At 39.2% G+C, this 17,448-nt stretch overlaps 1 protein-coding gene across 3 annotated transcripts in view; it reads left to right on the plus strand.

The window, feature by feature from the left end:
* The window catches only part of gprc5ba (G protein-coupled receptor, class C, group 5, member Ba), a 38,725-nt gene that overhangs the window by 7,357 nt on the left and 13,920 nt on the right, over positions 1–17,448 (plus strand). For 2 of the 3 annotated variants that reach the window (XR_014608361.1, XM_084130253.1), the window contains exons 2-4: positions 8,545–8,573; positions 15,472–16,489; positions 16,583–16,695. Coding sequence is in view for 2 of the 3 variants with exons in the window: in XM_084130253.1 (XP_083986379.1) it covers positions 15,472–16,489; positions 16,583–16,695 (1,131 nt within the window). In the remaining variant the exon portion in view is untranslated. Of the gene's footprint in view, positions 1–8,544; positions 8,610–15,471; positions 16,490–16,582; positions 16,696–17,448 lie in introns of all 3 variants that reach the window. The other variant, XM_084130254.1, reaches the window with a different exon arrangement.

The following is a 17,448-nucleotide window of genomic DNA, read 5'->3' on the forward strand; positions in this document are numbered from 1 at the left end:
GTTCACTTAGATCTATGTTACACTACATGAAAGGTAAATTTCGAAATTCCATGATAGGTGCTCTTTAAATGTAATGTCCCCAACTAAACAAGCCAAGCTGATGGCAACAAAGGTGGAAAAAGGTGACAGTGGCAAAATAGTCCTTTTTTACAAATCAACCCTCAATAAACTACTTGTCTGGCCTTAAAAATGTATAATACCTATAAAAATGTATGGCGTCCGCATAGCCACGTGGCGAACAGTGTGTGATTATGGTTCAGGCAGCATTATAGGTCAGAAGTATAGATGCCATTCTTCCAGTGGTGGGCCGTCTCTGCTGGCCTAAACACTATCAGAATCTCTGACTTGCATTGTAATGTATTTTTCCCATGAATGTGTATTGAATTATTCCCAATAGTCTATTCTCCTAATTTCATAGCTTTTTTCTTGGTTGCGCTGCTTCCAGTAGTCTAAGCTTATGTTAGAGCTTTTATCCAATCATATTTCAGCCATCATGTGTTGCCATGATCAAAGAAATCTCTGCCTTGAGGCCTTCAGAATCAATAGTGCTGTAGCTTAAAAATGAATGGCAATGTAACGGTGCGCTTTAACCAATCAGATACTCAATCAGATTTAATCAACCAATCAGATTTCGAGATGGCAACACCGGGGCCATCTAGCAGGCTTAGAATAACATCGTCCAGAACGTTCAGAACGTGTACCATTACAGTCAGCGCAAACGGCATCTGTACAATATAACAATATATTCATGTAGCGATTAAATAACGCTGTTTCTATTTTACAAACCACAATGGCTGACAGAGGAGAAGAAATTAATTTGGTTGCAGATTTACTTGCAAAGCCATTTTCAAGACGGACTTTTCAAGAAAAGCGGGACATCGTAAGGAAAGTTCGGCCAATCCCGAAGCTAGCAGGCCTGTCCCAGCTGGGGAAAGGGTTTACCTGCCACTTCCAATGCAGTAACTACGAGCGGTACCCCTGGCTCACAGCCTCCGAGGAACTCTGCAAAGTGTATTGCTGGGAATGCCTGTTATTTGCAGTCGATCGACTTGGAGTGTTTGGAGCCACACTGGGTTTGCACACTTGAGTTGTCTAACCAAAGCAACAGCGAGACACCAAATCACGGCCAGACACTTACAAGCAACTGTGCTTTTGAAAACTTTTGGGAAACCCGAGTGGATCTACAGCTCAGTGAACAAGTGCGCAGGGAAACGGAACTCCACAACGAAAAGGTGAAGAAAAACATGGAAATATTGAAAAGACTGATAGATTGAGTCATATTTTTGGGTAAAGAAGAACTCTCGTTTCAGGGACAAGATGAAAGCGCTGGATCCACAAATAGAGGAAACTACATGGAGCTTCTTTCTTTTCTTGCTGAAAACAACACAGAATTACATTACCACCTGTCCACAAACAAAGTGTTTTGAGGGACGTCAGGCGAAATATAAAACGACCTGATTAATGCCATTGCTGAAGTGATGGGAGACGAGATTGAAAAGCAACCTTTGTCGCTGTAATGGTGGACGAGACGTCTGATGTGAGTAACGCATTGCAGCTCGCACTGGTTCTGCGTTATGTGACGGACGCGAGTGTCATGTCATCTGGACTAAATGGGGTGCAGGCTAAAGTTTGGGAGAGGGCACCTATGGCCTTATTCATACACTGCTCTGCACATCGACTGGACTTGGTACTGTCTCAAAGCTTAAGGAATGCAAGATCTTTTTTTGCCCTTCTAAATGGCCTACCTGCATTTTCCTCCAGATCCCCTAAGCGCACGCAACTACTGGACGAAATTTGCCGGCGGCGTTTTCCTCGTGTGGCACCAACACGGTGGCAATACTCATCAAGATTGGCCAGTATAGTTTTTGAGAAGAGAGTTGCCCTAAAGGAGCTGTTTCACCACATGAACATCATGATGGGTATGACGAGGACTCTGTGCTGATGCATTCAATGCACGTCTGGATGATTTTGAGTTTTGCTTTTTGCTTCACACATTTAATGGGATTTGAGTATTCAGATGTGCTTTTTGCAATACTACAGAGCAAAACATTGGATGTACAAGGGTGAGTGAGTTTTGTGACACCATTGAGCGAGAGAGGGGCCAATTTGGTCAGATCTATGAAGCCACTGCGCGCATTTATGTTTCTCTCCTTCCTCGACCCCCAGCAGTTTCAGACATACCGGAAAAAAATCCCGCATGCAGCCTTTACCAGCTTGACACAGTCACGGATCATTGTTCGATGTGTCCCGGCTAAAAACAGAACTGACTGTAATGTATGCCATGACTGACTTTGAAGGCAACAGTCCAACTGACCTCCTTCATTTCCTTGAGAGCATGGGGCATCTGCACACATCGTCATGTTTGGCGCGGACTGTCCCTGTGTCCACTGCTTCTGTCGAACCATTAGCCTCCATGGCGATAGAAAGGGAATTATTGCTGGAGCTGAAACACACAAATAACCTGTACAACAGTGTGATTGAAGTCCTCTTGAGAAAAGAAAGCAGAATGGATTTTGTGTACAGATAGTAGATTTGGTGAGTAGGCTATAATACATTTTATTTAGCCTACATTTGTTTATAGTACAGCCAACCCTGGCTAACCCGGGCCCCGTTTTTGCCCGTTTTTTTCTGTGCTGAATATGATTTCTTTATTTATTGCAAATTCATGATCGAAAAAAAAAAAATCATTAAATTATATTATTTTCAACATTTTCATACTATTAAAATCATGATTTTTTTAAAATATATGTCGGTTTAAATAATTTTTAATGAAAAATATATCACCTGAAAGAAATGTATTTACTATACTTTTGATTGTTCAAAACAGTGGGTAAACTTTTCTAAGAACCATTTATGATTTTGCGTTTTCTTTCCTGTAGAATTTGCACAAAAACACAATTTGCCTTAATTTCAAATCCCCGGGAAAACCCGGGGTTCCCGGGGTTTCCGAGGTCGGAGAACTCAGAGGGTACTACAAAAATGCATGGAACAGCTGTGGCTGCAGTGAAAGGAGAAGAGGATGTATGGAGAGCGCAGTGTTGGTGCCGGTTCGGAGCCGGTGCCTACTCGCGAACCAGTTCTTTGTGTTTCGACAGCCAAAGAACCGTTTCTTGGCCAGGAAAATTGGTTCCAAAGCGGCACCAACTCTTCGCTGGACTAGAACCGTTCTTCTACCACGTCATGCTTACGTCGGGGGCTGGGGGCAGGGGTATTGTCGAACTTCTTCTCGAGCGTAACCTCCATCTATAGTAATCCAGACGAGCAGCACAAATGTGTTCTAAACGTCTTCTTCTGACCCCGATATAGGATCGCAAAGCCAGGAGAAACATTTCCAGAAAGACGATCTAGTCCGCCATTGTAATTGTTATGCTTGAAGTTGGCGCATGAAGTTGGACTTGAAGACGTATGGCAACGTACACAGTGACGTAACGACGTCGTTCGTTGAGCTCTCTAGTCAGTGGAAAAACAAACAGGTTCTGAGAAGGTTCGCAAGTTGAACCAACTTTGAACCAGCTCCTGTTCCGAACCAGTTCTTTTTTGGTGGAAAAGGGGTATGTGATGCAACAGCCTGTTATTCTGTGTTTCTGTATAATATTGATGGTTTCTATAGCCATGGTGTCATGATGGTATTAAGAGGTGGATTAATTTGGGTAGGACACCACTGAAGGCTTAAGTGTGAAATGCACGGCCTGCCACTGCGTTCTTCTTATGGTGTAACGAGTACATTGGGCGTTATAGGAAGTGTTCCCGGTTCCGGCTGACCTTATCTGTGCAGCCTAATAATCATTTAACTGATTTGAATAATAGGAATGTATAATTTTATATGTGTATGCTAGGTCAAAGAGATGTGTTTCTAGTCTAGCTTTGAACTGACAGAGTGTGTCTGCTTCCCGGATAATGTTAGGAAGACTGTTCCAGAGTTTTGATGCTAATAGGAGAAGGATCTACCGCCAGCAGTCGATTTTGATATTCTAGGTATTATCAACTGGAGTTTTGAGATCGCAATAGACGTGAAGGACTATAATGCGTTAAGAACTCACTCAAGTACTGCGGAGATAAACCATTTAGTGCTTTATGAGTAATCAGCAATATTTTAAGATATATTCGATGTTTATTAGGGAGCCAGTGCAGTGTTGACAGAACCGGGCTAATATGGTCATACTTCCTGGTTCTGGTAAGAACTCGAGCTGCTGCATTTTGGACCAGCTGTAGTTTGTTTATTAAGCGTGCAGGGCAACCACCCAGTAGAGCATTACAATAATCTAGCCTTGAGATCATGAACGCATGAACTAATTGTTCCGCATTTTTCATTGAAAGCATATGGCGTAATTTAGATATATTTTTAAGATGGAAAAATGCGGTTTTACAGATGCTAAAAATGTGGCTTTCAAATGAAAGATTGGTATCAAAGAGCACACCCAGGTTCCTAACCGACGACGAAGACTTAACAGAGCAGCCATCAATTATCATGACATGAGGGTATCGTTACACCCCTAGTTTTAAGGGATAAAATTGACTACAGTGGGACTTTAACAGCTCACCAGATTGCCCATGCATTTCTTCATGTACTAAAATGCGTCTGTGATTTGCTCAGCCTGTGTTTGAGATGCCAGTCCTGGTTGTGTTCATCAGCAGAACTGGTGCGCGCTGGATCTGCTTATGTAAGAGGAGTCGCGAGCGAGCACAAAAGAGTGGGAGCAGATCTCCAGGGGAAAGCATGTCTTTCACTGCACACACACACACACACATACACACACACACACACCATCTCCAAACCAGAGAAAAGCATGCCTTTCACTGCACACACACACACACACACACACACACCAGCTCCAAAACAGAGAAAAGCATGTCTTTCACTGCACACACACACACACCATCTCCAATCCAGAGAAAAGCATGTCTTTCACTGCACACACACACACACACACACACCGTCTCCAAACCAGAGAAATGCGTGAGAGTCGAGTGTTCAGATGCTGTGAACACGAGCCGTGTCGAAACACAATCACTGAACAGCCAATCAGTGTTCTCTGTTTCTATACTCATGACATCCATCATCCTTCAGTTTGGTAAATGAGGTTGTGTGTGTGTGTGTGTGTATGCCCAGTTGCACCATTGTAAAAATATTAACCAAGCAATCGGCGAAGTGTGATGTTGTATAACTCATTAACATGGAAGGAATGCTAATATTGATTTATAAACACTTTTTATTGGCTTGAGTTTGTTATAACTGGTCGTGACAAGCGTCAGTACATTTGTTGGTCACTTTGTTTCTATTTCTGCAACATTGCACGCACACACACACACCCTCACACACACACACACACTGATATCTCATTGGACTGAAGCGCTGAAGAGCTGTACAATAAAATATGACAAGTTTCACAGTGAAGCATCATGGATGTCACAGAAAGACATGGAGTGTGTGTGTGTTGCGAGTGTGTGTTAAGGTTGGGACGTGCTGTTGATTTGCAGCGGATGGGCAACCCCCCACCCCACCGCTTTCTGGCTCATGCTGTTACCATGGCGATCACTGCACAATTACACATGACATCAGCTTTCCCTCTTTCCCCAAACAGTGCAGTGGCATGGAAGAAACAAACACTGCAGTTCAACTTTGCACAAAAAAAACAAGTAGTGTCTTCAAAGTCAGAGGCACTGCGATCGAATAAAGGGTGAACCCCCTTTTATAGTTACAATTTCTGTAGTTTCGCTGACCTGATGTGACAGCTGATACGGAGGCGTCTGATGAACTAAATTGGATTTTGCATGGAGTGAGCCTGGAGCAGTTTGTGTTTCTAGTGAGCCACACCATCAGCCGAAAGCACACCGTACCCAGACCCCCTCACAAGACCGAGTCGGTTCACTGTGCTTGGAAAGGGTCTTAGATAGTTTGAGAGTGTTATATAAGGTCCACAAATCCTGCAAACTGAGTTCTGACCCCTGAAGACGACCCAACTGCACCTGAAATCACACACTTCCACACTGTATCGTAGCCGAAAAACAGTATGGCATTCACAGAACTCATGAAAGAGTAGGAGAAAAGTCCTCGTTTGATCGATATACTTCCAGTGAGATTCTGAGGTGTGTGTGTGATGGACACTGTCCCATGAGGCCACGGGAGAGCGTTTGTGAACGGTCACATGATGAATGTAGTACATCCGGATTACACTCATACTATGTAGAACATACTGTACGTTTTTAGAGGCGTTGAAGTAATTACTTATTTAATATAAGTACCTACTCAAGTGAGGATGTGGTTTTGGACACAGCCCAAGTGTTTTCCCACAGCATTTCTTAAATAAATTAAATAAACTGGAAGCATGCAAGATTAATTAAGTTTATTCATTTATTTGCAGCCAATGTATAATCTGAGACGGCCTCTGTAATACATTGGGTATTATGACAGTAATACAATCATAATTGATAATTACATTTCTGTAATGCAGTTGAACTGTTTTAGTTATCAGATGTTTTAAAGCAGAGCGAAGAGTCTGAGACAAGATAACATTTTATTGTGAAAGGTTTCTATTGGAGAAAAATAAAAAAGATCAACAATTGCTACAAATAGGCTATTTTTTCTACTTCGATTACAATGTCATTGTTTTAGTAGTAAATTGTGCATAAGACGAGAGTGTGATTAAAAAAATGATTTCTGGTCATTGACAAACATATAAAAGTACTGTATTAATAACTGGATCATTAATTTTTGAATATGGCTTAGCTGTATGTTTAATGTCTCTGGCCCAGCAGATCATCAGATTCACGTCCCCGGAAACATATCATGTTTAATGTTAATAAATACAAACACAATAGTTTGTTGTTAGTTCATATTGCATGAACTAATCTGAACGAAATATATTAATGTGTAACCATATAGTAAAGTGTTTCCCACTTGACTGTATTATGTGAATATTATTTCCTTTATGTTCTTGTTGTTGCAAATAAAGACAGAATATAGGCATTTAAAGTCAAATATATGTATTTAATCATATGTCATTCAAACTTTATGATCTGAACTGTGGACAAACAAGCTAGCTTATTAACAATGCTTTCTTTATACTTTAACATGTAGGCCTGTATACTACACCTTTTTGCCACACAATGTAGAGCATACAAAAATAAATGTAATTTTTGGTTTGTAATAAATTAGAAAGACATCTTGGTAATAAATGGCTGGTAGGCTCATATTGACAAAATGCCAGCCGGTGTATTTGGTAGGTATATTTGGATAATTTGCATTATTAAGACAAAATTAAAAGCGAATTGTTGGATCCTTAAAACCTCAAACGTGTCATTGAATCAAACCATGTGATCAATATCTCTCCAGCCAGACAAGCAAAGTTGGCAATAAATACAAAACATACAGTGACTTCATTGCAATTACAAACAATTTTGAAAAAAAAGTAATCAGCTGACCACAGAAATAATATTCTATACAATAAAGTACAAATTCAAGCTTCAGTAATAAAATTAAAGATGTGCATATATTCAGTATTTTCATAATTAATGATCTTTATAACAGAACTGAGTGAACAACAGCCGAGATGCATTATTTTCCTGTTATCTCTGTAAAGCTGCTGTGAAACGATCTTGAATAAAGCGCTATAATATTCTTATAACTCTCTGTATTCTCTGTCATGTCAATTTTCACGCCTGGTGAAAGTAATGGCCGTTGTTTAAGTTACCAGTTTAAGGTTTAATGATGTACTAAAAACAGAAGAAGAACATTTTTTCCTTTGCATTTTTCATGTACCAACCTGATGCATTGACAGATAAATATGTAGTTGATAAGAAGAAACTGAGAGAGTGAAGGAGGAGGTCGTGGCAGATGATGAGCAGAGGAACAGAGACTAGTGTAAAACTGTACATCATATCTGGCCTGTTTGATCAGCAGCTCAAAATGAATCAAAGGTGTTTAAGAAAATCTGAAGCTTTTACTTTGGCACAGTTGGGTTTCACACATGTACCTTACAAGCCCACTTTAGATTTTTTGACGCAACACACAACATGGTGTTTAGATGAGAGATTCATATTTGATTTAATACTCTTCAAATATCTGTAAAAACACTTGGAAAACTTAGATTTAGGTGGGCTTAATAGCATGTGGACCGTACCTGTCTTGTACAGTCTCTGGCTGAGCTGAATTAACATTGGAAAGCATGCAGTCAACCTTTAAGATGCTGTTGGTATTTTTTTACAGTGTAATATTAAGTTGTAGAGGACTGTTTTTTTTGTTTTTTGTTTTTTTTTATTGAAATGAGATGTTTTGCTTTTGCCCACTGCTATACATGTATATTAAGTTAAGAGTTATAAAGCATTGAGTATGAGTGCACGATAATTCATCAGTGTTTGAGCGGTCTCGCAGAACCATAGCATTAATACGTGAATACTATACTCCATTTCTCATATAAATGCTGTACCTGTACCATAAAATGCATAAAAGTTTGAATCCTATCAAAGTTTTAAGAGACGTTTAGTTTAGAGATGCATGTTTTTGTGTGTGTATGTAACATGAAATGTGTTTCTTTTGTTGTGCAGGGTCCATCTCTTAGACCATCATTTTCAAGGTAACTGTTTTGCCGCTGAATATATCTTATACTAAGGTAAGCGTTTGGCTTTATTTATATTAACCCATGACTCCCTTTATGCTAAGATACTTATGGGGATCGATTTGCTAAAACTACTTACACATACAGTGGCCACAAAAATGTTTGGACAACTGAGTCACACCTGTTTGAATGTCACCGCATTAAAATATCAGGCGAAGGCATGAGTGGACGGGGCACCCCATGGAGAAAGTCTTTTCATTTGCATATATGCAAATCCTTTCATTCACAACGTCAAAGCGATTTATATATGATGATCTGTGTGTGAAGGAAATATACAAAATACTAAACAATAACCAAATAATGAGTCCATATAATCCAGAGCTATTAAGCACATGAAAAACATTCCAGAACATAATTTTCAGTTGTAAAAAATGTTACATTTGTTTAGAGCTTTTATTTATACAAATAACTACAGTCAAGCTGGATGACAAAAAAAAAAAACGCTGTACTTATTTTATTTCATTTTGATAATATTTTTTCTATTTCTAATGCAAATTTTTGGGGGAGATTTTTTTTTTATTTTTTTTATTTACCTTTAAATTACTAGATTTGACCAATAAATAAATAGTAATTTAAGCACATTCCACACATTCAAAATAACTCACAATTTCATGCATAACCCTTTTAATTCCGCTCAAAATATCTTACATTGGGATCTTTGCCGACCTCTTGTGGAAAATAAATAATATAACATGATATTTCATGACTTCTAGATGTCCTTATAGCTCTATATCCTCTGGGTCCCAAAGCCATTTCTCTTAAGTGTACATTCAGATACACATGTAGACATAAAGTTTAAGCATTTTTAGGTTTTTCTATGTGTGCTGAAGCATTCCTCGTATTCCATTCATTCCTATGGGGGTCAAATTGAGGGTTTTTTGTGTGTGTATTCGTGGTTCAAGTGCAACAAAAGTCCAGGGGCCTGTACCATGAAGGTAGTTGAACAAACTCCGGGTTACAGGATTAGTTTTGAGTTGACAAACCAAACCAAACCAATCCAGCCAGGCTTTGTTGGTACCATGATAATCATCAACTTTCTCTGTCAACTCAGGCTTTTGATCCTGAGTTTAGGATTTTAGGTGTGACATCAGCAGTGAACAGCCAATCACATGCTGAGAAAGAGTGAAACTGCGATTCACTTCTTTCTTCTGCAGAATATTATGAGATTTAAAAAAAATATTAGGCATTTAAACACATTTACACAGCAAGAACAAAATGGCTGTCTATGAAAGAGGACAACTAAAAGAAAAAGTCTTGCTATATCAGTGCAAGTAAAAGTTGTGAAGTTAGTTTATACAGTTGATAAAGGTATAGAGAGAATTGAACTTTAAAGCTCACATGTAGTCATTTTATAGCTTAATCTATTGATTCAAAAGTGTATTTATATTACCTTTATATATTTATTCCTTTAAACTGTGCGTAAAAATAATTGATAAACTAAATTTGTACATGTGATCGATTAATAATTACATAATATTTAAATCATACAAAATTATTATTCAAAATAAGTGTTACTAAAAGCCAGACGATTTTGTCTTTAAAAATCATTTGCTATGTCGTGACCTTTAATTTGGAGCAGAAACAGGTGGAGTGACTTCATCCTTTGCTCACAGCTGATTGGTCGATGAAATCAGATGAGATTTGATCTCTCTATCGCCTCAGCTGAGCTTGAGACATGCTGGGAAAATATCAGTATAATAAATATCAGTTTATATTTCTGCTGAAGATTAAGAGATTGAAGAATATGAAGTATATATATATATACTATATAAATGCATTTACACAGCAAGAAAATGTCTTGCTATATCAGTGCATGTGAAAGTTTTCACTTTTGTGAAGTGTGGGAAATCACCAGGAGAATATTTGGCAATGGTCCTTTCAAGTCCATAAAAGGTTCAAGGTCCCATCATAAAACATACAAATCCAGAATATTTTCAAATATTTCACATACTGAAAAAAAATAGGAAGAGATTATCAATATAATAATACTGATAAAATGTAAATGTGAGGAAGGGGAAAAAAGAAAAGGAAAACAAAACAAAAACAACAGTACACTTACAATATGCCTGGGTATAATGTATTTAGAAAGGACATGAATAATGGGAGGGGTGGGGGAGTAATAATGTATGTTAGAAATGCTCTAAAGTGCACAATGATTGAATGGCCAAGTGAAATTGCTTTGGAATGTGTGGGTGTTGACATATCACTTTCTGCAACAATGTGTTTTGTTATAGTGTGTGTATATAGAAAGTCCACTGCAAAAAAAAAAAAGATTTTTATGAACAACTTAAACTTCTCCTTAATCACTGTGATAAAACCAAGGCAATTATTTTAAAGGGGTGGTATAATGCCCTTTTCATAAGATGTAAAATAAGTCTCTGATGTCCTCAGAGTGTGTATGTGAAGTTTTAGCTCAAAATACCCCACAGATATTTTTATAAAATTGTCACTTTTTGAGGATGAGCAAAAACGCACCGTTTTGTGTCTGTTCCTTTAAATGCAAATGAGCTGCTGCTCCCGGCACAGGGGGCGGAGCTTCAACAGCTTTCACTCACACAGACATGCACTGAAAATTTCAAAAACTTTTAGTCTTTTATGTTCAAACTGGAGTCAGACAATGATGGAGAGACTCAAGAAGAAGTGACAACATGTAGAAGCAACAGGACATTTCTGAATGGTTAGTTGATGAATTTATGTAGCTGATGTGTAGTTATCTTCTAGTCATTGATTAGCATATTCTGTCTTGATAATCTATAAATCGTGTTCTGGGGGCGGGGTTTATGTAAATTTTAGGGTCTGTGATGTCACTAACCCGGGAGGAATGTCGTGTAGTCTCTACCAGCCGTTTGTTGTAGTCCTTAAAAAGCAATTTCTTTAAAAGCAAATATCTCCCTTTGCTTTGAACTTTGAGCATTTTAACTTTGCAGATGTTGTTTCAATACTGACCAAAATAATCGTGATTATGATTTTTTCCATAATCGAGCAGCCCTACTCTGTATATATAAATGATCTGCCAAACGTTTGTCAAAAAGTCAATTTCCAAATGTATGCTGATTATGCGGTTATTTTTACACCTGCTAAAAGCACACAGGAAGCATCATCCATCCTCACATCAGCACTGGAGAATATACAGCATTGGCTCCTTAAATCCTGCCTATTATTGAACAAAAAGAAAACTGTTGCTATGATTTTCACAAAAAAATCCATAAAACTGGAGCGGTCCAGTGTGTTCCTGGGGGGAGTGGAGCTTGACATTGTAGAAGAGTTCAAGTACCTCGGGGTCACCCTGGACCCAACACTCTCATTTAAAAAACAGCGAACAATCAAATTCAATTTACATAACTTTAAAAAAATCAGACCATCAATGACAATTACTTATGCTAAAATGTTCCTACATTCAGTGATATTTTCACATGTTGATTACTGCGTCACAACCTGGTCACTCACTGGAGATACAATTTTAAAACCCATAGAAATGTTATTCAAAAAATCTATAAAAATATTTGATCAATAGCTTCTGTCATTCCATCAGTGTAATATTTTGGAAAAATACAATATGCTCAATTTTGAAATTTTTTATTCACTTTAAAAATAGCTGTTTCATTTATAAAGTTTTTCACGGACTAGCCCCACCTCCACTTTCTACATGCATTAAACCAAGGACTGACAGAGGTTTTTGCACCAGAGCCTCATTTAGAGGAGACCTAGAGATCCCGCACAGAAAAACAACCTTTGGACAAACTGTTCTGTCTATCAGAGGAGGTCACCTTTGGAACAGCCTCCCAACAAACATTAGAGAAAGTCCCACTTATTGCACATTTAAAAAGCACCTTAAACAGCTTCTTAAAAGTTCCCAGTTATGTCCTCATTTTGAACAACAAAATTTTATTGATGTATTGTAATTACATGATATAAAGTTGCAATTGCGAGAAATAAACTCAACTCAATTGCGACTTTATATCATGCAATTCTGACTTTATAATATGCAATTGTGAGATAAAAAGTCGCAATTGTCTTTTAAAATGTTTTATTTTGTGGTGGAAACAAGTTTCCATAGTTGCTTCTCATATTGCTCCTTGTGCAAAAAAAATAAAAATAAAATAGGACTTTTCTTTGACTTCAACTTACAATTTAAAAAGCAAATCATGGCTGTGGTTAAATTGAGCATCTTCCATCTTCGACACTTTGTGAAAGTCAAGCGTTTTCTCTCTTTTAGAAATCTTAAATACATAGACTTTAATAGGTGATCACCAATATAACTGCTTCTTCTCTTCAGCTTTCCACACAATTTTGGAGTGTTTCAGTGGGATTTTTTTACCCGTTCCTCCAGTAGAGCATTTGTGAGTAGAGCTTGTTCTCTCTGTTCCAGTTTATCCCAAAGGTGTTGGACCAGAGTCAGCTTAAAAGTTAGAAATACACACAAAAGGAGCAATGATATCACTTACACAACATTTGTTTTATCTTTCTTAAAAGTAATGTAAATTATGTCATAGCCTAGTGTTTTTTCCTGTAGATTTATGCCTGTATGAGTGTGAGACTGTGTCATTATATGCCTATATTATAGCCTATATATTGCATATGACAGAAAGCCTCCCATCATGATAAAACAGCAGTAACACTGGCACTGCGATCCGTTCGATCGTGAAACCACTTACTGAAACTGGTATCCACTCTTCTTCCTTCTGGAACTCAGTTGTCAGGTCCTTCTCAAATGATAGTTGAACAAGATGAGCCTTTCGCTGGTGTTACTGTGCCGACAGAACCAAAAGTATGTGGGTTTCACTTCTTGTCTCTGGCTTTTTTTGAAAAATGTATGCGCTACAGTGAACTCTGACTCCACCAGTTCAGTTTTAGTTAATAGCAACAGAGGCTTGATCTTGTTTACGTCCAGAATAAATGGCCGTCAGTGTACATGACACACGATGCCTCTACCAGCTGTCAGAATGATATGCATAGTTTATCCTTTTGATATTTTATTTTTAAAAAATGCAAAAATCTAACCTTTTATTGAAGTAAAAGAATTGAAAGTGGGGGGAAAATCGCATTATGAATTAAATGTTTTTCTCCAAAACACATTGGGAACAATTATTTGCCCCCTTTTATTAAATACTTTTTGCAACCTCCTTTTGGCAAGATAACAGCTCTGAGTCTTCTCCTATAATGCCTGATGAGTTTGGAGAACACCTGACCAGAGATCAGAGACCATTCCTCCATACAGAATCTCTCCTGATCCTGCAGATTCCCAGATCCATGTTGGTGCTTATTCTCTTCAGTTCAGCCCACTCCTCTTCTATAGGGTTCAGGTCAGGGACTGGGATGGCCATTGCAGATGCTTGGTTTTGTGCTCAGTGACACATTTTTGTTTTGATTTTGATGTTTGTTTTTGGATCACTGTCCTGTTGGAAGATCCAAACATGGCCCTTTAAAAGATTTCTAGCACAGGCTGTCAGGTTTTGATTTTTTTTTTAATGTGTTGGTATTTGGTTGAATCCATGATGCCATGTATCTGAACAAGATGACCTCTGGCAGAAAATTAGGCCCACAGCATTAAAGATACAGCAGAGTATTTCATTTTACACATGGGGTACTTTTTTATCCCTGAACCAAACCCATATTAAGTGTGTGCTGCCAAAAAGCTCTTTTTTTGTTTGTTTCATCTGTACATAGAACATTTGAAAAGTAACTGACACTACTGGAACTTCAAACAGGACAGGTTCTATGGTCAGATGAAACAAAAACAAAAAAGCTTTTTGGCAGCAAACACTTAAAATAAACAGGATTTAGGGTGTATTCACACCTGTCTTGTTTGGTTCGATTGAATCAAACTCAAGTTCGTTTCCCCCCTTGGTGCGGATCTTTTGGGCAGGTGTGAATACAGCAATCGCACTCGGGTGCGGACCAAACAACCGAACCGAGACCCGGCTGAAGAGGTGGTCTCGGTACGATTCCAAACGAACTCTGGTACAGTTAATTTACGGTGTGAACATGAACCGACCCAATTGCAGAAAGCACGGCACCTTTAAGACTTTATTTGACTGCTCTTATGAGGATACTTAACAAAACGGACATTTTGGCATAATGGTGTGTGTTATTGTTCGTTCAAGCGCAAAAGAGAATTCTGGCGCGCTTGTCTGTGCATCAGGACATTCACAGACAGAGCGTTCTCTTTTTTCTTATCGCGCTTAAATGGTTTAAAAGCATGTTCACTCCGCCGCAACCGTCTTGCAGCACATCGTCGTCTTCTCAAAATCCTAATTACAACATCATATAGATGACATTGGTATCATATGATGCTCAGTTTCTTCATATTGCGTTTGTAGAGAATAACACCAAATCAGTAAAAGAACAAATATTGCATTATGAAATATCTCCATGCTGAGCCTGTTTTTGCACTTGCCTGCTTTTCCCTGCTTGAGAATTCCTGTCCAATGAATGGACGACCTTAGCACACACGTTGTTTTGTTTACAAATTTTGGTTCACTTGCAAAAAGAGCAGTGTGAAAGCGAACCGTACCAAAAAAAACAAAAAAACAACAACATTGTATTTGGTCCGGACCAAAGCAAGTGAACTATCAGACTTTCCTGGTGTGAATACACACTTAAAATGTAATTTTCTAAAAATAAAAAATGATAGAAAGCTTTTTTTATGTCATTAGAACAATAATTGAATGCTCATCTTCATAAGAACAAATGCTCATCTTCAAAGTTAGAGGTTTCCAGGTCCACACTTGAAGTGGGATTTAGGTGTCCATGAACATTTTTTTGGCTCTCACTGTATGTGTCAGGCCATGTTTTAAAAACACAAATTGGACTAATAATTGCTCTGTCATTCTCATTTTCTCTCTCTCTTCCTCAGATGCCATTTTCCCCTGTGCTGTTCCTGCTGCTCACCGGGCTGGATGTGAGTTGTTCTCAGGACGAGAACCCGACGGTCCCGTTTGGCTGTGGGTTTGGTCTCCAGCGCCCCTACACTCTCCTGTGCGACCTGGATGCTGTGTGGGGGGTAGTGGTGGAGGTGGTGGCGGCGGCCGGTGTGTTCGCTGCTGTTTTACTGCTGCTGGTGTTACTGTGTCGCCTGCACTCAGTGAGCGAGGCCCCGAAGCGGAGTGGCATCGGCCCCGTTCTCCTCCTGCTGATCGGCATCATCGGGCTGTTCGGGCTTAGCTTCGCGTACCTTATTGAGCACAACGAGAGCATTTGTTTGGTGCGCCGTGCCCTCTGGGGGGTGTTCTTCTCTCTGTGCTTTGCCTGCATGTTGGCACAGGGCGTCAGGCTGCGCAGGCTAGCTCGCGAGTCTCGTAGCCCAGGCGGCTGTGCCCTCGTTGGACTAGCGTTAGGGTTGACGGCAGTGCAGGGTATTATCGCTGCAGAGTGGCTCCTGCTAACCGTGATTCGGGAGGGTAACCCGGCTTGCCAGTATCAGCCTCTGGACTTTGCGCTTGCGTGCGCATATGTGCTAGCGCTCCTGCTAGCAGCCCTGTTAACCGCAACATTAGCACTGTGTGGGAAGGCACGACCGTGGCACTGTAATGTTGTGTGGCTTCTGGTCTCCTGCTTGCTGTCCATTCTCTTGTGGGTGGCTTGGGTTGGTTTCTACGTGTATGGAAACACAGTGCTTGGGAAGTCTCCAGACTGGGATGACCCAGCGTTAGCTGTAGCGCTGGTAGCTCAGGGTTGGCTGTTGTTGCTGTGCCATGCTGCTCCTGAAGCCCACGCATGTCTTCGAGGACCAGCTCAGCCTTCTGCTCCAGACTATTTCGACACGTCCCAGAATTCCTCACGCATGAGAGAGGCCAGCCTTGATGAGGACATCCCACTTTCACACAGGCAGTTTGTGGAGAACCAGGGATATGCGTTTGATGAAAATACTGCAGGTATAACTAGGCACATATTAATATATAAATATATTAATATATAATATATTAATATATTTTATAGATCCTAACATCCATCCTTTACTTTTGTAGGGTTGAGGAGTGGCAGTCATCATAATGGCAACACAGGGGCCAGACCCAGCGCGCCTTTCAGAAGTAACGTCTACCAACCGACTGAGATGACCATGATCCTAAACGGAGGAGCAGTGAGTATTTCACTTTATATGTTTTATAAATAGGCCTGGAGAAACCTTATTCCCAAATTCCTTACTACATCTGACAAGTGTGAGACAAGCTATTGACTGACTCGAGCTTGAGACAGGCCCTGTCAGAAACAGCATTTCTGTTTTGCTGATACATGGCTATACTTTGCACATGAAGAAGTGGATTTAAAATTTTGGCAGAGAAAAACCAACGTCTGTATACAATCACAACATGCTTTCCATCCTTGACTTTGGAACAATCTAACTTTGAGTTTATCTTTACTCCATATCTAAAAATCAAGATTGATCACTTTTTGTAATTTAATTTTTAATAAACAGTAGCCATTATTTTTAAAGAAAATGTTGCTAAACAATTCCCAAATAAGAAAAAACGTGCAGAGGTTTTTGGTTCAATAATTAAAATCAGTTTTTTTCAGAATGAATTTGTAGGAAATTAGTAGTAGTCAAATTTTTCATATCAGCTATGCATTCCGTTAATTTTTTTAATTGGTTGGTTTCGTCAGGGCGTGAAGAAATATAGAGCTGAGTATCATCAGCATAACAGTGAAAACTAACGTCATGCTTCCTAATGATATCTCCCAAGGGTAGCATTTACAGAGTGAACAGCAACGGACCTAGACCTGAGCCTTGTGGTACTCCATACTGAACTTGTCATCGATATGACACCTCTTCATTTACTGTGTGTGTGTGTGTGTGATGTTTTGTAATTAGGTAATTATTGTTAATATTTTCATT

The sequence above is a fragment of the Abramis brama genome, assembly GCF_963993115.1.
Source record: "Abramis brama genome assembly, chromosome: 1".
Classification (NCBI taxonomy): domain Eukaryota; kingdom Metazoa; phylum Chordata; class Actinopteri; order Cypriniformes; family Leuciscidae; genus Abramis; species Abramis brama.